Raw genomic sequence first — 26321 nt, forward strand, 5'->3', positions numbered from 1 at the left:
ATCTGTTTTGGGATTGGGGAGGGAAACGGCTGAAAAGAATAAAGAGAAATTAATTTGAATTGTTAGTGTCCTACTAATTGAGGAGACGTAATTTTAAGATAATTATACATTATCATTTTTAAAGGGATTGTGTATCTGATTTTTTTTTAAATATGATATATTTTTTAAAAAGTGGTATTCTATGTAATATTTTTAAAGTAGAGATAAAATATGTATATGTGGTAGTTAAGTATGTCTAGATAGGTAGTTTTTCCATTAATTTGATTAGTCTAATTTTCTTTAGCGCATTAATGAGATCCAATACTAGCCTGACCAAAAAATCATACAAAAGCCAGTAATTTAATCATGGAATATATAGAATTCTGTGAAAATATAATAATCTATACTTTCCCGTTCAAAAATAAATGGTACAGTACGTTCTATCAATTCAATCTCGAAAAATAAAAAGAAAGACTATCTTTAATTAGTTTCGTGATAATAAGGAATAAATTGCGCATGTACACACTCTGTTGAGGGTATTTTGGTAAGGAAACGTAGAGGGGCTGCTGTATATACTTGTACATCACTAATTTTTCTGCTGTTTAGAGTAATTATTGCTATTCTGGGATAATCAGGATATACATTACAATCTTCTTTTGAGCTACTTACCAAATTTACCCCGCAACTCTCATTCTTGTGTCCTCCTTCTATAATTATGCGGTATTTTCCCATGGAGTTGGTCATGCCTGATGAATTCAACGTCTCTTTTTTAGTTTTGAGACGATGGCACTGCAATTGTACGCGTGCACCTACATTTGAATAGAATTGATTAATGTCAGATCTTGAATTTTCGCCTTTAACAATTCATGAATTTCAACATACCTGGTAAAGGCTCACTAAGATTGGATTGAAATGCAGAACGACAAGGATCACAATAGACACTTCCTTCTATAATGATTACACGATTTTTAAACCCCTCAATAATCACCAACAAGGACAATAAACAAATAACACTAGCAATCAAGATTACATGAGCTGATTTTCCCATTTTATGTCCTTTTGTTTTAAAAATGTATTCTCTATATTGTATTTTGAAGTCTTTTCTTTTTATATATATATATATACATACTTGTATTTTGGTAGTTACTTTATTTGGTTATTGTTGTGTTTTTGTGGTGAGGAATTTTTTTGATTTTACTTAAAATAGTACATCCATTACTTTTTTTCTAGTTTAAATGAAAAAAAAATAGTTTTTTAAAAAGTACTACATTAACTCCTACTTAGACTCTTTATGTTATTATTTGTGTTTCTCTCGAACACACAGATAAATCAACAAAATATGTTGGTTAGTCAAGTCAGGTCCTGCTGAAAGTTCGGGAAAGAGTGGCTATTATATCAAAATTGAATAACTAGCAATAATAATTAGTATATGACCAAATACCTTTAATTATGAAATGAATAAGAACCAAAAATATTAAATTAATTAAAAAAATAAATTATTCTTACATCTTAGAAGAATCGGTCTCTAAAATAAATCTCATGTAGCCAACACTCAAATATAAAGAAGAAAAACTCTCAAATTGGATTAATAATAATATCCTACCTTAAATAACAAAAGAATATTCATAAGAGGCTACAAGCACACAACTCTTTAAACCTAAAATAAAAACATATATGATAATCTTTCCTTTTTTAAAAATTCGGATATCTGTTTAAAGTTTAGTTTTACGCCTCCAATCTTGTAAAGCAATGAAAGCATGCCTCATAAATGCTATAAACAACATATCATGTGTTGGAGGTCGAACTCAAGAACCAAATTATAGCTCCCAACTCCCAACTATAAAACCATGCTCAAAGACAATATTTGCATTTTTAGCTATAAAATCATGAACTTGACAACTCTTTTCTCAAGTATTGTGCTAAAGTTCAAACTCATTGGAGAAACTCTAATTGATTGAGCTCAATTGGCTGATTGTAACTAACTCCTTCTAACTAATTGAAGATAGTTTGTTACAACTAATCAATACAAAAGGACTGATCTACCCTTGATCATCTTAATCGCCTTAACTAACTAACTTAACTACTTCATTCTCATATCTCATCAATGACCACTAGAAAATTAAAAAAATAAATCAATGAAACATAAAGTAAGGAACCAAAAAGAGGTATTCTCTCTGTTTCAATTAACTAGTTATTTTAAAAAAATTTGTCTCATTTCTTTTTTCGGAAATGTTTTCAATCCATTTTGAAAAAAAATGTCTCTTTTTTCCCCCGAAAACTCTTTAATTAACTTTTCAAAATGACATGTTCGAGACCACATAATTAAAAGGACATTTTGATACATTTTAGTTTAAGATTACAAGATTTAAAGATCTTCTTAACTTTGTTAAATTTCGTATCAAATTAAAATTAGATAAATAAATTAGAACGGAAAAATACCTGATGATGTTGCTGCTAATAATCGTGGTATTTTTGGTTCACGAATGATGATGGGTATTTTATAGTACTACGTACTTTTTCTTTTAAAGCTCCAAGGAATAAAGTTTAGAAACCTCTCAAGCCTCAAAATCAAAACTCAAACTAACACAAAATTACATAAAAATGACCATATCGTCCTTAGTTAAAGTGTATATATATAGATGTAAAATTAATGACACATCAAATAAATTAAATGTAGGACGACTTTTAGAACCTGTTTGGATAGACTTGTTTTAAGCACTTTTCTAGCGTTTATAAACGCTTGATTTTAAACTATATGATAAAAATAAGCTAAAACTCATATGTTAGAGATTTTAACTTATGAATCAAAAGTCGATCCAAACAGACTCTTAATCTTATTGTAATTCAATTTAAAATCCTTTAGGCCTGGTTAATATCTTTAAGTTCAGGGAGATATTCCATTTCCTTGAATTCTTGTTGACATTCTGGTGCTGCTTTTTTGGTCAAGAAAAAGAGAGCATTGGATTCACGATTCTTTCCAGCAATGCCATTGTTGCTAGTCAGTGTAACTCTTGATGATTCCTTGGTATGTCCCTCAGTTGGGATCTCACTGCAATCTTCTTTTGGACTTTTTATCAAATATGTCTCGCAGATTTCGTTCTCATGATCACCTTCTATCAACATGTGGTAATATCCAGTGGAGTTAGTCGAAGCAGTCACAGTTATTGTGACTTGTTCAGTTTCGGGGTGTCGGCATTGCATCCCCACCCTCGCATCTGCACGTGTACGTACAAATTAAATAGTTTAGTGCAAATCTAAACATTACAAATGAACTCATTTATTCACCAACAGAAATTATTATTTTCGAGTCCAACTATGAATTTATATGCAATTTCTTATTATTATTATTTTTATCAGACTTTTAAGGTTTTTGTGCACTCCTTTTGAAAGACATCTATAGTTTGTTTAGATTGGCTTTTAAAAAGAGTTTATTTTTATTTTTATAGTATTTCGGTTTTTAAAAAAAACATAAAAATTTAAACACTTGTTTTTAAATAAAAAAAGACAAAAAAATAAGGCAGAAATCTATAAGTCCTTCCGAATAAGGTCTTAATAGCTTTAATAATTTTAATCGGAATGTATATCTTGAGATTATAATTAGAATGAACTAAAATTTTCTACCTACTAATTTATTATATACTCCATCTGTCCTTAATTACTTGTCCACTTTTGAATTGACACACCTATTAAGAAAACAATGATTGACATAGTGAATTTACCATTTTACCTCTATTAATTATGAAGTGGATGAATTAAAAACTTAAAATTTTCAAGAAGTTCTATATTTTTCAAAGTAATTAATTGAAGATATAATAGGTAAAAAAAATCGTCCTTTCTTGATTTGTCAAAATAGACAAGTAATTAGGGACAACTAAAAAAGGAAAAATGGACAAGTAATTAGGAACAAATGGAGTATATGATAGATAATCTTAGGATCCTGGTATAATTTTTTTCCTAATTTTAGGTAATAACCTCAACCAAACACAAAATAAATTTAAATTCAAAATTTTCATTGGACAACTCAATTAATCCATCAAAACAAACAACCTTTTAGACTAGTTGCCTTAATTACCTTTTATCTCTTTCAAAAAGTCGTGTGTTTGTATGAAGGAAAATATTTTATTTTTTTTGAATTATCTCTAGAAAAATAAGCTCCTTAATGAGGAAAATGACTTTCTTAATGAAAATAAAGAAACAAGTTCTCTCCACCCTACCCACCTAACGTTCCCAACCCCCATCCTTTGACTCTTCCACCCCAAACCCACAATCCGCACCCCATCATAATATTTTGCTAACTTACCTATAAATGCTCTTAAAATAATATTTTCGTACCAAATGTACTCTCAAGTAATTGATCCAATAATAATGATATTATTTGAAAAAAAATATACCTGAAACTGGCTCACTAAGAGTGGTTTTGAATATTGAACGACAAGGATCACAATACACAATTCCTTCAAGAATAAATTGATAATTATCAGATTCTTCATTGGCTTGAGTAATCCCTAATAGGGAGAACAAGCAGATAGCACTAGCAATAAAGATTATTGTTGATTTTCCCATTTTTCTTCCTTCTTTTTCTTTCTTTTTTTCTAAAATATATATTTTTGGCCTTTCTTTGTTTCTTTCTGCAGGTTGCAAAATCGAAGTTAGAAAGCACCTTTTTTTTGTTTGTCAAAGTATGGAACCTACAATCTTGAAGGAATGCTTTATATATACTTTTATTATTCTGGCAGTTATTTTTTATTAGGTTGTTATTTAACTGTAGTCGTTTTGTGGTAAAGAATTTTTTTTTTTTTTAAAAATAATTTCCAATGGAAGATAAAAAAGGCATTCCTCCTATTTTAACTCTTGTTCTTTAATTTTTGTTTCCCTATTTCTCTCCCTTATACACAAAAAGTAAAATAAAAAATCAAATCAATGTTTTATGTTAGTCTAGTCATATGCTAAAAGACCAAGGAAATAATTCAAGTTTATTAACTTCATTTCAAATAAATTCAACAGAAAATTTAGGAAAATTAAAGTATACAATAATTAACTTAAGAGTAATTTACCAAAATATTTACTAAATTATCCTTAATTAAATTGTAGTAAGTAGAGTATCAATTTAATCCTTCTTTACAAATTCACATACTTGAAACATGTCTTTTAATCATCATGATTTTTTTTTATTTTCTTTAAAAAAGAGTATAGGTAAAAAGAATATAAAGAGGATTAAAAAGATAAAAAAATTGAATTACTAGACGAAAATTCACATAGTCAACCAAAACTAAGTTACTAAAATGTAAAAATTATTCCAACATTTTTTGTGAGCTACTGGCCTTGTTGCTTCAGTATTTTTTTTGGTTTCTCATTCGGTGTTCGGAGCCTATTTTGGAGTCTCGACTAAATTCAAATCGTGCATTATAGAGCTTATTTGGAAGTGGTGCTTGCAAAAAAAGATTTTTTTTCCATATGGAAGGCTGAAGAACTTCTTATTAAGGTGAAATACTCTCACCACTACGCCACGACCCATGTTGGTTGTTGCTTGGCCTTGTGGTAACAATCACACAGATAGGTTAAGATAGGTGGAGAGGAGAGTTACAATTATGGGCCTTGTAAGAAAAGAAAAAACAACAAAAATGGAATTAGGAAAACGCCAACTACCCCTTTTTAGCTCTTTCTGAGTAGAAGAAGCTTCGTTGAGTTCAACATCAATGTCTAGTAAAAAGCAGAGGAGGATGTTGAAAGTAAGGAAAAATGGTGGGTGTGATGTTGACATAACACACTCTGCTTAGATTGATTTGCGCGGAGGAAAAGGAAAACAACAAAGACAATCCCCAAAGGGTCCTCTTCTCTTTCTACACTTGTTGGGTTATCCCATAGCCATATATAGCCATATATATGGCGTCATCAGCGACATTACTTCATCATTATTCTCCTCGCCCTTCTATCTCTTCCAATTCTTCTTCTTCTTCTTCATCATCTTCTGCTTCTTCTTCGTCATCTTCTTCCTCTTTTGATCAACGACGATGCTTTAATTGGAAATTTCTCTGCTTTTCTGGTAAATCTTTTAATTTCTCTCTCTCGCTCGCTTTTTTGACTTTGCAAATTGATCCAACTTCGATTTTTTTGTCTATTGAATTGAAATTGAGTTAACCCCTTTGTCTATTGAATTGAAATTTGTGCCAATTTTGGATCTTTTCTATTTTAATTAGTAGATTAATTGATTCTTGATGTGATTTGTTTGATTTATCTAGAAAAAGAAGTTAGGGATGTTTTCAGTGCATATTGTTTGGATTGGTGGTTGAATACTGAAGTTAATTGTAATGCAGATGGATAGAAATGCTAAAATACACAAATTAAACCCTTTCTTTCATTGAGCAATTTGATTTTATCTCAAAGTAGAGTGTGAAAAAAAAGGAGCAGCTAGTAGATATTTACATGTCAGTTATGGAACAATTATCACTGAATCGAATAGTTCTAGATTGATTTTTCCTGTTCTTATGGATTGTTGGAGTTGTCTAATGTGAAAGAGGGACTGTCATTCTGCAAATTGTAGTGATAGTTGACTGCTACTCACATATATATCCATTCTAAGTTTGTAATCCGATAACAGATATAACTTGAGCCTTTTGTTCCCGCTTGTCATTTGGATTTGCCATCTTCTTAAGGTTTCTTTTTTTGGATACTTCTATTGCTAAGGAAATGAAAGGGAAGTCGTATTTTATACTAGCTTCTCGATTCTAAAGCGAGAGAACCTTGCACAGGACATTTAGTTGGTTACTTACTGTAGAAATCACTTTAGAAATGGCTTTATGTGCGTCCAGGCCTAACTTGGATAGGATTGAACTGACCATGAGCTTGCAACTATTGGAGACTGCAATGTAATTAACTTTCCAATCAAATATTTGGGGCTCCTGCTAGGGGAAGGTTCAATTGGGGAAAATGTGGTGACCGGTGGTTCAGAATTTTGGGGTAGAAGAAAATCTACTTATAAAACGTTGGATAAGATCATTTTGATAAAGGCAACATTATCAAATACCAACCCACGTCATATCCTCATTTCTTATCTTTGTTTCAGTTAGTAAGAGATTGGAGAAATTAATGATAACTTTTCTCTGGGATCTTGCAAAAGAGAAAAGAAAGTACCATCTTGTGAATTGGGAAAGGGGTATGACCCCATTGAAAGTAGTGGGGGTTGGGAAAACGAATGCTAGATATCTTAAACAGATCATTGTCGCGAAAATTGTTCTGGAGGTTTGCCAACAAAGGGGGAGCCATGTGGAAGATTGTCATAAATAAGGTGGTGACCAATATCAGTGGCTAGTGAAGGAAGTAACGTCATCTTATAGGAAAAATCTGTGGAAGGAATGAAGGACAAGATGGACTTTTGCAAAGTTTATCGAATTCCAAATCAGAAATATGAATCCACTTCAGTTCTGGCTAAACCTCTAATGTGGGATAACACTTTGAAAGATGACTTCCTACCCCTGGCTGGCAACAAGGAGGTTGTAGTAGCTGAGATCCTTGAAATGACACACACATTTGTTTTGGAATGTAGCTTCTAAAGGACCACTGCAGTATTGAGAATATGACAAGGTGAACTGTTTCTACTGAGGTTGTGTATTCACTCATAATACAGGAAAACAGGTGGTATGATTTGAGAGGGATACCTTGGAAGCACTGCATTGTCAAACCCTATTATAGGTACTGAATCAGAGAAGGGGAGCTCGAGCTCAAAAGCCAGACGTTTGTGGAGAGGTTTATGAAAGACAAGGCAGCAAAGAAGATGTCATTTTTATCAAGTTATGCAACTTAAGAAGCAATATTGGCCATGACCAATAAAAAGAGAGATTGTATAGCAGTGTTATCAAAAGCAAAAAGGACAAAAAAGCTCTAAGGTCCATTGTGCCTTTAAGCGCAAATAAAATGTGGGTTTAAAAGAAAAAAGGTGCAAGGGGAGAAACAAGAAAAATACATACTCCACCTGTCCCAATTTATGTGACACACTTTCGTTTTTAGTTGGTCCCAAAAAGAATGATACATTTTCATATTTAGTATTAATTTAACTTTAAAATATCCATTTTACCCTTAATGAGATATCTATGACTTGTTTTTAAATCACAAATTTCAAAAGTCTTTCTTTCATTCTTAAACTCCATGCCAAGTCAAAGAACATCACATAGATTGGGATGGAGGGAATTTATATATGTTTAGTCCAAGACTAATGATTATAAGCATGAATGGCAAATATATGTTGTACTTTTGCAAAGACACTTACCCTCCCCATACCTCACTTGTGGGATACACTGTGGGATACACTGGGTATGTTGTTGTACTTTTGCAAAGACAACACTTTTTTGATGCATTGTTTATGCAATTTTTGGGAAAAAAAGGTCTAGGCATAGAGATAGTTACATGATAATTTTCTAAGTCACCAAATTCTTAATTATAGACTGACATATTATCCAAATTTTAGTCAACATTTAAAAGAATTTCAAAGTTGGAATATTTTAGGATGTATAGGATGGACAATTCAAGGTGTAAGGTGGCAAACAACTCAAGGTGTAAAGCGTGAAAGGGGTGAACAACTAAGGCGTAAAGAGTGCAATGGATTTTGTGCGAATATTAGCTTCACCTTTGAGACATTGGTCAGCACATAGGTAATTATGCTATTGTTTAATCAACTGGTGAGAAGGATATATTTTAGTCTTTGCCATATTGCTTGTGCTTATATAATTGGAGCTGTTAGTTGCTTCTATCCAATCCCTTACCTGAGGTTGCAATTTTAATTGCTCCATCTTACGTATACTACACTCATTAGGGTTGAAACTGCTCCAATTTTTATTTTTTTGATTTCCTGTTCCCCTTGAAGTTATCACTATTTCACCAACTCTTAGACTGAAGTCTGCTTTTTAGACAAATCAATACTGTTTGTTCAGTGATTATATTCCAGGCTAGAGCCATAGAATCTGCTCTCCTTTCTCCTGGTGGATTGTGCAGTTGGAAACGATTTCATTAAGTTTTATGTCATTTATGCTATTGTAGTGCCCTTGGTGAACAGGTTTTGTCTCCTCTCTAATTGCAGTCAACTGTTTTCTGAATTTTGAATAGCCACGTAGTATATCTGAGTTAGTACATAGTTTCTTGCGTTCTTCTGCAAAATCCTTATTGTTGCTTACACTTCAAATGTCTTGGCAAGTATAAACCCATTTTTTTAATTTTTTTTTTTGTAAATTGTTTCTCTGAGGATTTTGTCTGCCCATCTGCAGGGATAAACAACATCTGTAGAAGTCAAAGCTTTAGAGCCCATGCAATGGGTACAACTGAAGGAAGTGTTATGTCTCCGAAAGTCTTGACAGATACGGGGGATGAACCTGAACATCTTCTAGTCCTTGTTCATGGCATCTTAGCAAGGTAGGGAGCTTTGTTTACTTATCCTGAAGGATGCTTTCACGTGTCTACAAACTTTATATACATGTGTGTAGATATAATATGTATGTACATGCAATTGAAAAGGCTACAGTTGACTCCTCTGAGGTGGTTGGGGTTTACCCACTACAACAACATACCCAGTGTAATCTCCCAAGTGGGGTCTGGAGAGTTAGGATGTACATACTTCACCCCTACCTTAATGGGGTAGAGAGGCTGTTTCTGATGGGGTTTACCATATTAAAAAAAGGAGTTTCAATCTGAATGGAGTAAAAAAGTGCCTGTTGGTCTTTCCTCTATTTTTGCAGGGCTGTTGATTTGAGTAGTCAATTTTCCTGTAGTCAACCATGCTCAAACCTTGACTTTCTAAGTGCTCAAGCAAGGAAAAGCTTTAACATTGAGAAAACATTATGATCAGAACCAATAACATTTTATTTTTTATGTGACCTTTGGTATGTAAATATTATGTTCGAGTAGTAGTGCTATCCCGAGGTTAGGTTTAAGAGGTCTTACATTCTCACTTTCAACACACATCACATGGTTGGAACATCTCTTTTTCCCAGAGTACGAAACTTGACCTGAGAAAATCTCCAGGTGACATACATGTCTATATCCGTTTATCACTTTTATATTTCGCCCTTGAACCTTTTTCCATGTTCTTGAGGTTGATTTACTTTCTATTCCATGATCTGGTTGTCAAGGGTTGTGTCTGATATTTGTGTATGGGCACCGTCTTAATTGCTGATATATCACCCATATCAGTCAATTAAGTACGCCTCAACCCCAAATAAATGTTCATATCTTCCATAGTAAAAAAATTCTTCCTGAAAATTAGCATGCTGCTGTTTGCATCACTGATCTTTCCAAAGAATGCAGCCCAAGTGACTGGACGTATGTACAAGCAGAGTTGAGAAGGCGGTTGGGAAGAAACTTTTTGATATATGGTACATTTTTTAGTGAAACTTATCCTTATATTCTCATGAATTTATTTTTTAATTTTCTAGGTTTTTCTTCCTTCAATTTTGCATGCTACACCAAGAAAGTAAATGCTTATATTCGAATTCCAAGAAGCTATCTGACTTTCTTTTTGTGGCGTTCAGCAAGTTCATGTAATACGTTCACTAAAACCTTCACTGGGATTGATGGAGCTGGGAAACGACTAGCAGATGAAGTGAGTATGTAAAAGAGGTCACTGTGCTGTATAGTTGCGAGTCTGGTGCTACTGTGTGGTCTCATGGTGTAGGAAAGGTGGCTATATTTTTCTTGTTTGGTTGGGGCAGAAATATGATGCTACTAAGCTTTTTTATTTTTAGTTCTCTTTTAGGTTAACTTGTTTTTTTTTTTTTTTAATTTGTATGGTTAGCGTTGGTTTTTGGTTATGGCAATACTCTATTCAAAGCAATAAAACCCTGACAGGTAGGTATATCCTACGGTGGTACTTGCTGTTTAAGAAGTGTAGGTCAATCTTGTCTTGCTGTTTTGCAGCATGTGAATAAAATTTCAGCTCAGTACAATATTTGCTGAAAGATGTCCAGCTTTTCCATCAGTGCATCACATATAGATTTTTCTAATTGTCTAAAGTTGGCCTCTATATACCTTATACTTCATATGCATATTTCCAACATAATTAAATAATTTTTTTTGTCAAAAGCTAGTTGTTTCGGCCTGCATTCTGTATTCGTCTCAGAAACTCCAATTATGTCAAGGAAGTATATGAATGGTCAAATTTCACCTTTTTTTACCAAATCCAAAAAAAGAAAAGTTTATGAATGGTCAAATAGTTTCCAGCCACACACTTCTGACATGAAAACATAACCCTCTTGAACCCGTGCTTATTTGGTGGCTACTTTCAAGTTTCCAATATATAGGTTGTGCTTACAAAGTGAAATTATGAACGCTCATCTTCCTTATTTTGAACTTTTGATTATGAACAGGTCAGGCTGGTTGTAAAGAAGAAAGAAAGCCTGAAGAAGATATCCTTTTTAGCTCATTCTCTTGGTGGATTGATTGCAAGATATGCACTTGGCGAACTTTATTCATCAGACAACTGTAATGAGCAGTCCAATGATGCAGTCACTTCAACTAGTGCAAACCTCAAACCAGTAGGCTCCTTAGATATAGGATTGATTGCTGGCCTGGAGCCAGTCAATTTTATCACCTTGGCAACACCACATCTTGGTGTGAGAGGGAAAAATCAGGTCTGTTCTCATGGTACAATCTTATCACTTATGCATCAAAAATCTTATCTCAGTGTTTCTTAAATGGGATGTTATCGCCCTTTTTAATAAAAGTAATTTACCTTTACCTACTATACTTGTCCTTAAAAAGTAACTAGATTATGTCCATTACAATACCTTGTTTTTAGGGATTCAGTTGTTTTTATATCCTATTTTCTTGCTTTTAAATGTGTAAATCTCGTAATGGAGTCTCTACCTGGAAATTCTGAAACTTGAGTGGAATAGTGGGTGCCAGTGGAGTAAAAACTTTAAAAACGCTTGTATTAGTTCTAACTTAGATGTTAAAATGGTATCTTATTTGTAAATTGTTGTGCTCGGGTACCTCATGCACATCTATAACAGAGTGCATTCAGTCATTTGTTTTTTTGGGGCATTTACGTAGTTTCTATACGAATGTCTAATAGCAGTCATCGTTTCATTTGACACGTCTTAATATGTTTGATACCATTCTATTCTACATAAATTTCACAACCTTCGAAGTTCAAATTTATCAGTTAATTCAAATTTTAAATTTGAGATATGTGATCTCTGTGCTCTTAACTTTTTCAAAATTTTCCGTCGTTGATGTAATACATACAAGTCAAAGTAGTGTAATAAATTTTGGACCCCGAGTCCATTAAAATACCATTATGTAAAATGGGACAGAGGCGAGGGGGTAAAATTTTGTGAATTCTTCGTAAGAGTAAAGGCTTAGTGTGAAATACTAGAAAAGTTGATATCATCAGTTTTTATTGTGTGCTTTATGAGGATAAAAGGATAGAAGCCTGTAGATATGCACGGCTGTGAAAAAGCTTTTTGCTTGGCATGCAACTGCTGGAAATTTTTGTAGTCTTCATCATCTTTGCAGAATATCCAAAAGATACTTGCTACTCCTATTTTACTTCTGTGTGGATCCTTCCTTTAATTGGTGCACAAATCTTAACAGGTATCAATGAAATGGCCAAAAGAACTTTTCATTTACTATATTTTAATATCTTTTTCCCTTATCAAATGTTGTTTTAAATAAGAGCACCATTTTAAGAGAAAGTTGGAAATTTATATTGTTTAATATTGAATGAGAGAAACTATGCCAGTACTTATTTACTTAAATAAATTATACAAGTGTTGATCAATATTTACAAGTCAAGAAAATGAAACATAACACATTCTATTTCACTAAAGCAAATATCAGGAAAGAAAAGAACCATGAATTAAACATTAAGCCACATGGTATAGCAAAAAACAAATGCCTTACCAGGCTGTCAATAAGTTCTGTGTCAACAAACCTGAAGCCAGTTAGTCTGAGCTCATATTATCTTAGGTATAAGAGGATATCATAATTTGGGACATTAATGTTAGGTTGAATGAGTCGCTAAGTGTTTTCTTGAATCAGTTTAAACCATAATGTGTTTAAATTCTCAGAATTTGGATGGTATGTTATTATTAATAGCTTATCTTGAAAAAAAGTGTTATGATCACTTCGTAACGGCCCCTGACATCAGGACAGTTGATTAGCTTTTACTTTTCAGCTTCCTTTTCTCTTTGGGTTGCCAATCTTGGAGAAACTTGCAGCACCTATAGCTCCTATATTTGTTGGTCAAACTGGTAGTCAGCTCTTCCTTACAGATGGCAAACCTACTAAACCACCTCTTTTGTTAAGGATGGCATCAGACTGTGATGATGGAAAATTTATGTGAGTAGAAATATCTCCACCAGTCCTTGAAGCAGCTGTTTCTCCATGCCTTTCTTTTTACCTTATGCCTGGAGTTTCCTTATTGCAGATCAGCGCTTGGTGCTTTCAAATGGCGTGTTCTTTATGCTAATGTCTCTTATGATCGTATCCTGTTGGATCTCATTTGTTGTTTCTTCATTTAATTAGCAAAATTAATTCATTGATAAAGTTCATTCCAGTGCTTCTTCTCTCAATATTTTGAAGTGATTGCAGTGGTTTCTTGACATTATCTAGATATGGTCGGTTGGCGTACATCATCTATAAGAAGGGTGACAGAACTTGTCAAGGTGATTTGTGATTTACTATTCATTTGTTACTTTAATTGTCCATAAATATAGGTCTGTGAATGTTGACATTTAGTCAAGATAAAAACAGAAAAGGACATTCAAGTATAATTCGTTTGGCTAAGCACGATTTACTCAAGGGTCCCGATCTAAAGTTTATTCGTCCAGATCTAATTGACATTCCTGCGAAGAGGTATTGGGACAATATGAGAACTGAGTTTTTTTTTTTAAAAAAAAAAAAGAGAACTGCAATTTGAATAAGCCAGAACAATAGGAAGTACAAAGTAATATTTGCAATGAGAACTGCAAGAATGCCCTATATCAGAACTATTAATTAGTTTCATTTTGTTTGTACAATAATTAAAACTTAAAGGTATATCAGATATGAGATGAAATAGCTTGAGTACCATACACTGCCTTGTAGTAGGTGAACCTAAACCGGAAAATTTCTCTATCAACTTTTCTTCTACTGGAACCTTCGGTTTTAATGTTGCTTAGACAATAATGAAAACTTAAAAGGCATATGCACATAACCTGCACATGGGTAGGTAATCATCTCTCCATCCATGATAGCATGTAACTTGCCTATATAAGTTTTCTTTGTTGGGGATTAGACAATAGAAATTACTTTGACACTTCATTTGCATCTTCTCTTGAAACAAAAAAGAAACCTTGATTTTATGTTTGGTGTACTGAAATTAGAATTTAGAAACTGTTACAGGTTTTAGACCTTTACTTGTATACAAGCTTCCTTGTTTGGGAAATTTGATTTCTCAAAGTTACACTATGTTAAGAATGTGCCACCAAGACTTACCCTTCGGTGTGGCCCAGTGGTTTGGGCTTGGGACTTCCATGTTGGAGGTCTCAAGTTCGAAACCCCTTGCCAGCGAAAGCAAGAGCTTTACCTTCTGGGTCGAGCTCGTCGCACCGGGCTTGCGTAGTGCGGGTTGCCTCTCCAGTGTGGTTTGCGAGCTATTGCATAGGAGCGGGGGTTTTACCCTGTGCACACCCAAAGGGTAGCGGCTGCGGGTTTTCCTTGTCTTAAAAAATAAATAAAAAAATGTGCCACCAAGACTCAAGGTAAGTTTTATAAAGTGGTTGTTAGACCAGTTATGTTGTATGGGGCGGAGTGTTGGCCAGTAAAGAACACACTTCCAAAAGATGGGAGTAACGGAAATGAGGATGTTGAGATGGATATGTGGACATAGTAGGAGAGATAAGATTAGAAACGAAGATATTCGAGACAAAATGGGAGTGAACTTCGTGGTGGACAAGATGAGCGAGGCGAAGTTGAGATTGTTAGGACATGTAAAGAGGAGATGCATAAATGTCCTAGTGAGTAGGTGTGAGAGGTTGGCTATGGTGGGTATGAGGAGAGGTAGAGGTAGGCCGAAGAAGTATTGGGGATAGTTGATTAGATAGGACATGATACACCTGCAAGCTGATTAGATAGGACATGATACACCTGCAGTTGATCAGATAGGACATGATACACCTGCAGTTGATTAGATAGGACATAAGTCGAGCATTGTCTACTTATCCTTATCAGTATTATTATTAATATTCTCCTACTATCTTATTCTTCAAGTTTACTATTACTTGTTGTTTCCTTCGCTTCAGTATCGTATTATTTGTTGTCGCTACAATTCTTTCCCCATTATTTTCTACATGACTTCTTCACTACTTCACTACTGTATTTCCTTTGCTTACTGATTTTGATATGTTTTTCTTGAGCCGGGGGTCTATCTGAAATAACCTCTCTGCCTTCATAAGGTAGGAGTAAGGTTGCGTACACACCACCCTCCCCAGACCCCACTTGTGGGATTACATTGGGTATGTAGTTGTTACAATATTTTAAGTTAGAATTACTTGGTAGTTTTCCAGAGATGAAATGAACTTATATGATGGTGAGTTACTGTATGTCCCGGATGAAAGAATGACTTTACTTTGAATGAAAAGAAGAAGTATTTAATTTATTGTTTTAGCCCTGGAAAAAAGTCTGTTGTAGTTGCCTACTGTCAGGCGAAGGATGAGATGCAATTGATCTTTACATTGAGGGAGCTGTTCAGTTCTCCTCAACTGGCACTTCAAATTATGATTCTCAGCACAGTTATTCAATGACTTATAAGTCTCTTTTTTCTTCATTCCCTAAATGAGGAAGTGTATACTTTATGCAACTGACACTGATATCCTTTAGTAAATGGCAAAAGAATAGTTCACACTGTGCTCATTTTATGGCTGGATATGTCTTATTAGTCTTCATTTCTAAGTATCTGCTGTGTCATGCATGCATACTTGTGATTCTCATAGTTGGATGAATATAATACTCATAAAAGCATGGTATCATGAAATCTTATTCATTAGCAGGATTTTAGCTGTAGAACTTTGAAAAATAACGATCTGGAAACAGAGTTTTCTCCTAGGAGTTCATTACACAACGATTTTGTTTGTGTACAATTCTAAAATTTTATTGAAATGGCAGCCCCCTTGGCGATCTTTGGATGGCTACAAACATGTAGTAGATGTGGAGTATTGTCCTCCAGCTTCATGCGAAGGACCTCATTACCCCTTAGAGGCAGCCAAAGCAAAGGAGGCAGCCCAAAATGCACCAAGCACACAGAGGACATTAAAATATCATGAAAGTATGGAAGGTAATAGTACTAATAGAGCTGTTTCTGTTTGTTGCAATGAATCTCAATGCCACTATCTCTATATCATACTAGAATCTTACTACTCTTTTCGAACAGAGGAAATGATACGTGGCTTGCAACAGTTGGGGTGGAAAAAAATTGATGTTAGCTTTCACTCAGCGTTCTGGCCCTTTTTTGCACATAACAATATCCATGTAAGTTCCTTCCATATTCCATTTCCTTATGTTCCTCCCTGTCTGGGTTCTAATTCGATCACTATTTTCTGGTGACAGGTGAAGAATGAGTTTTTTCACAATGCTGGAGTAGGAGTAATTGCTCATGTCGCAGACCACATAAAGCAACAAGAGAAGCAACCTGAATCTTCCTCCTTAATTACCCCTAGCTTGTAACTCATATAGTTGTACAGAAAGCAATCCAGCATACATTTAAATGAAATCAAAACGCTATAATTGATTGGAAATGTATATTTTTCTGAACACTACTGGTTTACTTGGTTATAAGCCAGGTTTTTCGTTAAGCATATTCAAGATATATGTATAGTGATATGATTTTTGGTGAAGGGTGTTTAATTGACCACCCTTTGCTCCGTCACCAGTTTCAATAGGAAGACTGTTGATGTTAGCATTGTACCCTGTATTGGTTGTTATCTATGACATATTATGTGATTTGCTCTTTTCCGTGTTCGAAAGGTAAAGTAAATTGAAGTACAATAGTGTGACAATATAAAGGGAAAAAAATACATATATAAATTTAAATTTGGATAATGCAAGCAAAAGAACACATCTATCGTACAACTTGATTCTGATTTCATTGTAGCAAATGAAACATATATATAGGGAAAAGTAGAGACAAAAAGAGAGCAAACAGAGAATTGCAGAACCCCCTAATGAGCATATTTAATTTTACTTCAAATCACATTATAGAACAACCAGTTGCATTGTCATCGCTAAACATGTGCCTGGTTCGTTCATCGAAAATGGTATTGTAAGGTAGCTCTGCATAGGAACCGTGAGCATGGCCATTGTAGCCATGCACGCGGTAGTTGTAGGAAGAAGGCGGGGCATAGTAAGTGCCCGGCCTGCTGTAGAATGTATCATAATAGTAATGATGCATATAGTTATGGTATTCAGGATTGTATGGATATGGCCATAGTTCAGCTCTCTTTCCAGTTTTTCTCACTGTTTTGAGGATTTTTTTCTGATCTGCCCACCCTGTTACTGTCACCTTTTGCATGTTCATGTCTATGTCAATGTTGTCCACTCCTGTGAATACCGAAAATGAAACAAAAGTATATTCAAGGGTTTTGTAACAAATCAATTACTCTATTTTTTAACAATACCAGAAGTTGTTATACAATAGTTGGAAAAAAATAGTATTTTCCCAGAAGCATGTTTCGAGTCTTGGCCAAGCACAAATTGTTAATTCTAATATTAACTAAGTATTTTCGAATTGATTAATCAAACCCCTAGTATTTCAAACTACTCTTACATTTGAGAAAACAAATTAATAGAATAAGGATAAAAAAAAAAGGATCAATTCTTCAAATCATATTAATATTTAATGAGTTAGGTCCCAAGAATTATTGGGTAATGAGAAAAATCCATTCCATATCCAAGCAATAAGCATAGAGAGTTGGAGACAGAAAAAAATTCACCAGCTGTGTGAATGACGACTTTGGTCATATGCCTATTTGGTGGATATATAATAATTTAAATTTCCAACTAAAAGTTGTAAGAAAATTATTTTATAGGAAAAGATCATTGTATAAGATATGCTTTCATATTTATTATAATTCTATTACAAAGCTGGGCAGGGTTGTCTTATAAAAAAAAATCTAAATAAAAGGTATTGTGATATACAATACTATTGAAAAATAAGGACTTAGCAACGGGCAAAATTTATAGCTAAACAACAAAAAATTTATGCTAATTTCATTTAGTTATAAGTTAGGACGGATTTTAAGAACATTCATATAGCTTAGAATCTATTTAGCTACGAATTAGCTAAAGAATACCCACAAATTCAGTAGCTAATTCTATGTTTCTAAAAAGAAATTAATACCAACCACGAAGCTTCTTGAGAGCCTTTCTTATTTTGCTTTCGCATCCTTGACAATCCATGTGCACTCTCATTTCCACAATCTAAAATGAATAATGTATAACTTATTATACGATCGTCTCGTTATATTTAAAATATTTACACAATCAAATTATATATGGTAAAATTATCGATAAATTTATATTATAAAAATTGATTATAACTAATCTGCCATCACATATTATAATAAAAATATAATTTAAATTGTTTAATTTGTATCATCATTCATAGCACTTTCCCTATTTTAAGCATTTATTTGTTAATATATAATCTCTCTTATAACGGCTACGGCGCAATATGGCAAGTCATCATGAAAAACAAAGTAGATTGTACCCCCTTTATTTTTTTTTATTATATATATAAGCTCAATTTTTTTTTAGCTTAACATTATTAATTAAAAAAAGTAGAGATATTGGAGTGGAAGAGCCACTAATTAGTACATTTTCTTACTCTTTGTTGCATTCTTTTCGAGCCACTAACCTTAAAACAATTCTCCTTTTATACTCAACAGAAAAAAGAATAGCTAGTAACATGCACATAGTATTGAGTTCTCTTCTTTAGCATGACTATAGAAGTGTTCATTACTACTAGTATTATTTATCTTCATTTGACTAGAAGATACAAAGATGTTTAAAAGATAAACAGATCATACTCATGTTATATATTCATGTACCAGACTACAAGCTAGTATTATCTAATTATGTGACATTTTTAACTTCTGAAGAGAGTCAAATTGGCTAATTTTTGAACTATCGAATTTAATGATCAACTCAATATTTTAAAATATTTAAATGTTGGTAAAAAAATTCAACTAGTTCAAATTTCGGAAAACGAAAAGTCACATAAATCGACGGAGGGAGTAGTATAAAAAAACATGGTCAAAAACTTTTTTTTAGTACTAGCATTTCAAAATAGAGATTAGCTCTTTCTCATTCCTCTCTAGTCTTCAACCTCATTCATATTTTCAAATATATACCGAAGAAGAACGAGACATATCACTTTAAAGAAAAACAATAAGAAGAGGAATTTAATCATGATAACATACACATATTTATAAGAAGAGAGATAAACTCAAATAATGTTCCAATTTATTTCTCACTATACACTTATGCTACTGTAGTCCAAAAGGAGAGGAAAATATATAACATGAGTATAGAGAGAAATAAAGTGCAAAAAAGTTAGAAATCAATGTGGGATTTAAGGTGAAGCAATGGAAAACACAAACACAAAGAGGGGACGGAGCTAGAAGGCAACTTAACTTACGGCTTCGTCCTGAACTCTATATTTGTGTTATGAAATTAGTAAATATGAATATATATTAAATTTAGAATCCAATTATTAGCATTTGAAGTCGTTGTAGTATTCAGAACCCATAAATTCAAATCCTGGCTCCACGTATGCACACATAGTCTCAAAACATATAAACACACACTCATGATCGATAGCAAAATTATTATACCATATTATATATTCTTCTTTATTTTCTCCTTTAGTTATGGGGTTGTGAATGGTAATTAAGTAGCATTTAAACCAAAAAAAAAAAAGAAGAAAAAAAGACATGAGTTAAGAAGCAGACCGTCATATTGTGTGACTTTGAGACGATGGAGGAGCTACTAGCAACACAAATGTAAACTTCCTTTAGATGAAATAATTAATGTCTAAGTTTAATTCGTATTCCTTTGTGTGTCTATAGACTATACTAATATTGTGTGTTTATATACACACAAAACTTGACCTGGACAGGCATGATTATCTATTAATTGGAGCGTATACAATAAGAAAGATAAGGAAAAATATGACTAAAAATAGTACTATATATATATTTTTTTAAATGTGGTCCAACCCACAATATAATCATATTTTCTTTTCTTTTCACATTTTTATTTGACCATCTATAGGTTGTTATTAATTTTTGGAGACAAACCTTGTGCTATGAGGGCCACAAAAGTTTCAAGAAAATAATAATAAGAAGGAATGGACCATGTTAGAAAGCACACTGAAGTTGCGGCTTTGATAACTAGCTAGAGTGGGTCATTTGCATTTTTTGCCCCCATTTTGGGTTGGTTTCAAACTTTTGTCCCTCAAGATAAACGTTTTTAGGGACACAAGCTTATATTTTCGCATTAGAATATTTTGCAAGTTATGTTTCGCATTTTTTATAAATTTATGTCCTCAAGGTATGAGTTTGGTTTTTAAAGACAAAAATTAAAAATCAGCTTATTTAAAGCTTGAAGGGACAATCGTGCAATCAAATGAGCAATGAGCTAGAGTCCACTCATCTATTCAACTCCTTGTTTTGGGGAAAATTAAAGGTAGTTGCAATATATGTACTATAGAGTAATGTAATAACAAAGAAATTCATTCTGATCTTGAAAATACAACCAATCTTGTATAAGGACAGGCGTTATCGTGATAATGATTTTTAAATCAATATAATAGTCCCTTTTTATTTTAATTCCAGTAATATCATATAAATTTACTGACTTTGCCTTCTTATTTACAAGGACTATTTATTATTATCTCACCACTATCTTCTTTATGACCTGAATTTTTCAATCTTAGTTTTCGCATACTTGCGAATAATAAAGTTTGCTGAAACCATCAAAGGGATTGTTATAGTAATTAAGAATGTATAAGAAAAATCATTGAAATTGTAGGGTATTTTACTAAAATTGTCAATTTTACTTAAATGTCAAGACTAGTGTCGTATGTACATAACACTGCACACTTGATTGAGTACAAAAAAAGTTTTTGACATATTTCAAAAGGCTTGAAGTTTGCTTCGTTATTTACATGATATTGACCCCTAGCTCTAGCTGCAGCTACATCTTATAGAACCTTTTTGGTTCTTTTAATTTTGGTGTCACAATAATTAAGTAATCGAAAAGAAATAAATATTGATAGGACTGTACTCTAAACTTGATGAAAATTCCCAGAATATTGATCAATTATGTAAGTATGCTATAATACTAATACCTTATTTTGATGTATATACTTCAGTACCTAACTTGTGGTTTTTGACTTATTTTTGTTATTTTGACTTAAAAACAAGCGTTTAAAGTACCTTTTTTTTTAATCTCACCCAAACACTACAAAAATGCTTAAAAACACTTAATATAAGTCAATCCAAACATGTTCATAGTCAAATTAACATATAATAGGCATATAACTCCAGAAATTGGCCTACTTCCACTACTAAAAAGACATCGAATTATCCCTTGCTAATCCGTCACTAAAAACTTCTAGCTAGTTTGAAATTTTATTTAATTTATCGCTTATCCGTAACTAAATGAAATTATCATGAAATTTTTGTTGTTAAGCTACAAAATTTTGTCCGTTGTTAATTTCTTGTTTTCTAGTAATTAGTGTTCCTTAATCCAATCCAACCAAGCCAGGTACCTTGGATTAGCCTCTTGATGCAGCAGAATTGTCATCTTATTCTTGGAATGAACCAAGAAAAGGGCAGACAAATTGCATTTGATAAAACTTAGGTTTCATTGGTTTGTCCATCAAGTATTTTGTCTCTTCGCATAGTAGCACATAATAAATTCAATTTCACTCAAGCAGAGAAGCAAAAATAGTGATCAAGAACGTAACACGCGATTTTTTGATAACAAAGTCGAGATTATTCAAAGCTAGTAATAGCCATGGCAGAAAAGGAAGGAGCAATTGTCAAAAAGGGACATGAGGAAGGTTTGAAAATGGCAGTTTCCCTACTCGAAGAATTCGGACTCCCAATGGGGCTCCTCCCTCTTGCTGATGTGATCGAAGTGGGATTCGTGAAGAACACAGGCTACATGTGGATCCAGCAAAATAAAAAAATTGAACACAAGTTCAAAATGATCAGTAAAATGGTAAGTTATGACACTGAAATAAATGGATATATTGACAAGAAAAGAATCAAGAAGCTCAAGGGAGTGAAAGCTAAGGAATTGATGTTATGGCCTCCAGTTAATGAGATGACTGTAGATGATCCTCCCACTGGCAAGATTCAATTCAAGAGTCTGGCTGGCATCACCAAAACATTCCCAGTTGAAGCTTTTGCTGCTGGCCAGTAATGGAAATGGAATATATATTTTCTGATTCATGACACTTGTGTGTTTTCTATATTGTTTGCTTTCTTGGTAGAAAGATATTATTTCTTGGAACTGAGGTTTCTCGGTTTTTAAGTAAGTAAGAAACTTTGTTACCTGGTCTTCCTTTATTAGGGGCCTTAGCTAGTGATCCGGTATATAGAAATTATTGTATATGTCAAATAACATCGGAAGTGTTGGTTCTAGAAAATGAAATGTCTAATGTTTTTTCACCCAAAGAACTTGTTGTATTGTTGAGAGTAGAACGAATGGGGTGCGCTTTGGAAATCTAAATAGTTGAGTTATCGTGCTCAGTAACACTGGGTAGCCAAAGGTGAAGCAGATAATTGCTGATCAAAGTCAAAAAAGCAGGGCATTTCTCATTTTTATAGGAATTTTGTATAACAATGGTATCTCTAATTATAGCCCCAATTGAACGTTCGAAAAAAAGTTCCTATTTGTAAGCGAAGTAAATTACACTACATAAAAAATGATCATTAGCGGTAATTAATTCTTAATTGCCGCTAAATATGTATTTTAGCGGCAATTAGTCTTTGTATATGTCCCTAAAGCCTTTAGTGACATTGGTTCTAATGACACTTAACTAATGCCGGTAAAGACTTTGACACTCTTTATTAATGTCAATATTTATTGCCGCTAAAAGTTGTTTTTGTTGTAGTGTTAACCCAAGGTTAGGTATACACCAAATCCTAATTAAGGAAATTTTAAAATCAGACAAGAAAAAACCTTTTCTTATGTCATTCGATCTTCGTGGTTGAAAAATAGAAAAAGATAATAAGACATGCAGTTTCATACATGTATCTCCCCATGTATAACAAAAACATAGAAAATGCTGCCAACTATTTAGATATCCTATCTAAAAGATTCTCAATATAAATAGGAAGACGTTTTAAATACCACGCATGACTTGAGCACCATGTCTTGCACAATATCAGAATGTCAATGGTGTGATTTTGCATAGTTAAAAAAATAACTATTCTGCCAGATGTTTTGGAATCATATCTGATATGGTCAACAACAACCATAGCTTTCATTGGTTTTTCCTCAATAAATTCAGTTTCTTTCAAGCAAAAATAGTAGTAATCAAGAAGAAGCATTCTTTCTTTTGAGAATTCAAATCTATGGCAGAGAAGGAAGGAGCAATTGTCAAGAAGGGGCATGAGGAAGGTTTCAAAATGATGATTTCCCTACTCGAAGAATTCAAACTCCCACTGGGGATCTTCCCTGTTGTTGATGTGATCGAAGTGGGGTTTGTGAAGAACACAGGCTACATGTGGATCCAGCAAGCAAAAAAAGTTGAGCACAAGTTCAAGATGCTCCGCACACCGGCAAGTTATGACACTGAAATAAGTGGATATATTGACAAGAAGAGAATCAAGAAGCTCAAGGGACTGAAAGTTAACGGGCCGATAGTGTCGCATCCAGTTAATGAGATCATTGTGGATGATCCTCCCACTGGTAATATTCAATTTAAGGGGTTTGGTGGCATCAGCAAAACTCTCCCACTTGAATATTTTGTTGCTGGCCAGTAAGGGAAAAAATCAATGCATATTTTCTGATTCATGACACTAATTGTGTCTTGTATCCAATTGGTATTAATTAAGCAAAATGATCAATTCATTATTATTTGCAGTTTTTGTTTGGCATAAAAAATAAAATGTTTTGTTTTCTGATAGCAATGTCCTGTTCTTTGAGATACGCATGTATGTATTCTTGAAATTAATGCATGTTTCTTCTTCCTGAACTCTCTTCACAACGTGTTTAACGATATAATTGTTAGCAACTCCATTAAAACTATAATGGCTTGTGATCGATTTTACATCAAATACTCCATCAATAAAAAACAGTCTGCTTTCTTTCAAATATCAGTAATTAGCATTTGAAGTCATTGTAGAATTCAGAACCCATAAGTTCAAATCCTAGCACCACCTATGTGCACAGAATCTCGAAACATATAAACGGACACACTCATGATCGATAGCAAAGATTATTATACCATTTAAGTGTGGTCACATATTATCTTTTCTTTTCACATTTTTATTTGAGCATAGGTTGTTAATTTTTGGAGACAAACCTTGTGCTATGAGGGCCACAAAAGTTTCAAGAAAATAATAAGGAGGAGAATTGGGTCATGATAGAAAGCACACTGAAGTTGCGGCTTTGATAGCTAGCTAGAGTGGGTCATTTGTACTTTAATTTCTACCCTATTTTGTGTTTTGTCCGTCAGGACCAAAAACTTTTTTGTGGGACATAAGTATATTTCACATTATAATATCTCACAAAATATGTCTCGTGTCCTTAAAGAACTTGTGTTCGGCTACCTAGACATAAGTTCAATTGCTTAAGACAAAAAATAAAAACCAACTCATACAAAAGATAAAAAATAAAGATCAAATCGGGACAATGTGCAGTTAAATGCGCTAGAGTCCACACATCTATTCAGTTCCTTTTTTTTTAAGCCATCACCAGGGTTGTGAGCCCTTAGTGTGTGGGGTAGGCTTGACCCCGACCATGTCTATTCATCCAAAAAGGTACAAAGTTAGAGGGGGACATGGACCAAACCTCCAACAAGAAACCAACTACACAAAAATTTCCGAAGAAATAAAAAAAGGATTAGCCTATACAATATCTTTTCCTATAAACCAAAAGTTTTTTAGCTAACAAAAAAGTTGTTTTCTCGTATCTTCTTCGTATGGACGGATATTGTCATTTGTCCAGTTGAATTGAGCCTTTAACCTCTCTAGGAAGTTGACGATGAGAGGAGTAAAAGGTTTTGTTTCCACTAGAGGATGCCAATTTAGCAAGAAAGTTGGCTACTTGATTTGCCTCTCGCAAACAGTGAGTAATATTCACGGAAGTTCTACTATTGAATTGACTTATATCACGAATGAGCGTCTTCAGTTTCATGTTGGTAATGTTACTATATAGTTTGTAATAACAAATAAATTCATTCTAGTCTTGATAATACAACCAACCTTAGATGGCCATTATCATGATATCGAATTTTAAAACAATAGTCCCTTTTTTTAAAACTAGTTTCAGGGCATGTGCGTTGCACGTGTGTCCCAATTCTGCTAGTATATTGTTTTTAAAAGTATATTGGCTCTGCAACCAGCAGTATCAGAATCTCAAACCCTAGGTCGGCAGGCAGCAGTCATGGCTGCTACGGTCACTGGACGGCCTCATTTCGAGGCTGTCCAGCCCTCCCCACCACCCCAAACCACCACATACGCCACCTTTTTCAATTCCAATACTATAAATCCTAAACAATCTGCCCTAATTAAACTCAAAAACGATTATAAAATCAATCGAAATAATTCATGGAGAACCTACTATCACGTTTTCAATGGAGAAAGGCAAGACTTTATGATCGAAGAGGGATTACATCAAGCAATGGTGTTTAAATTATCCCATGGTGCGCCAAATTTGAATGTATTAAGGTCAATTTTTACCGAAACATACTTGGTACCAAGGGCAATTGTTTAATTGGCTTACTTGCTCCAAGACAAATTTTGTTGAGGTTTGATCTATATGAAGATTATGTACTAGCTTTATTTCGCTCAGTTAATTATCTTCTCTACAATGGAGAGGAGCACAAATGTACGGTTTTTCCATGATCCATTGGATCTAATCCTAAGGAGGAAATAATGTTAGCTATGGTTTGGATTTCTTTACCGAACTTATCTCCAGATTTGTTTGCAAAGAAGTCTATGTTGTCCATAGCATCAACAGTTGGGAAACCAATAACTACAGATAAAGCTATTCAAACCGAGTCAAGACCTAGCACGGCTAGGGTCAAGGTTATACTTGATCTAATGGAAAAGCTTCCAAATCGTATAAGGTTGCAGTTTGTG

The 26321-nt window shown here is 33.6% G+C and overlaps 4 protein-coding genes across 5 annotated transcripts; 2 read left to right on the top strand and 2 right to left on the bottom strand.

Moving 5' to 3' along the window:
• Positions 1-2838: 2838 nt before the first annotated feature.
• Positions 2839-4542, bottom strand: LOC107057882 (major pollen allergen Lig v 1-like). The gene is made up of 2 exons (XM_015302957.1): positions 4371-4542; positions 2839-3194 (listed from the first exon to the last, which is right to left on the bottom strand). Exons 1-2 carry the CDS (start codon positions 4540-4542, stop codon positions 2839-2841), a joined length of 528 nt encoding a protein of 175 aa, XP_015158443.1.
• A 1023-nt stretch (positions 4543-5565) lies between these two features.
• On the top strand, positions 5566-16949 carry LOC102592752 (putative lipase YOR059C). 2 transcript variants are annotated; one of them, XM_015302971.1, is made up of 12 exons: positions 5945-6022; positions 8479-8624; positions 9234-9378; positions 10270-10337; positions 10494-10564; positions 11328-11591; positions 13139-13302; positions 13391-13446; positions 13576-13628; positions 16108-16276; positions 16373-16470; positions 16549-16949. In XM_015302971.1, the coding sequence occupies exons 3-12, from the start codon at positions 9278-9280 to the stop codon at positions 16663-16665; spliced, it is 1161 nt and encodes a 386-aa protein (XP_015158457.1). In that variant the 5' UTR covers positions 5945-6022; positions 8479-8624; positions 9234-9277; the 3' UTR covers positions 16666-16949. The 2 variants fall into 2 exon arrangements, with proteins under 2 accessions (XP_006362416.1, XP_015158457.1); XM_006362354.2 differs by lacking the exon at positions 8479-8624 and having other exon boundaries at positions 5566-6022.
• Positions 16950-17070: 121 nt separating this feature from the next.
• On the bottom strand, positions 17071-20053 carry LOC102602340 (heavy metal-associated isoprenylated plant protein 26). Its single transcript, XM_006362381.2, has 3 exons — positions 19950-20053; positions 18342-18417; positions 17071-17538 (listed from the first exon to the last, which is right to left on the bottom strand). Exons 1-3 carry the CDS (start codon positions 19953-19955, stop codon positions 17189-17191), a joined length of 432 nt encoding a protein of 143 aa, XP_006362443.2. The 5' UTR covers positions 19956-20053; the 3' UTR covers positions 17071-17188.
• Positions 20054-22020: 1967 nt separating this feature from the next.
• Positions 22021-22431, top strand: LOC102602677 (uncharacterized). Its single transcript, XM_006362382.1, has one exon. It carries the CDS (start codon positions 22021-22023, stop codon positions 22429-22431), a length of 411 nt encoding a protein of 136 aa, XP_006362444.1.
• Positions 22432-26321: the final 3890 nt, after the last annotated feature.

This window comes from Solanum tuberosum, unplaced genomic scaffold (genome assembly GCF_000226075.1).
Source record: "Solanum tuberosum cultivar DM 1-3 516 R44 unplaced genomic scaffold, SolTub_3.0 scf00386, whole genome shotgun sequence".
In the NCBI taxonomy this organism is placed as follows: Eukaryota; Viridiplantae; Streptophyta; class Magnoliopsida; order Solanales; family Solanaceae; genus Solanum; species Solanum tuberosum.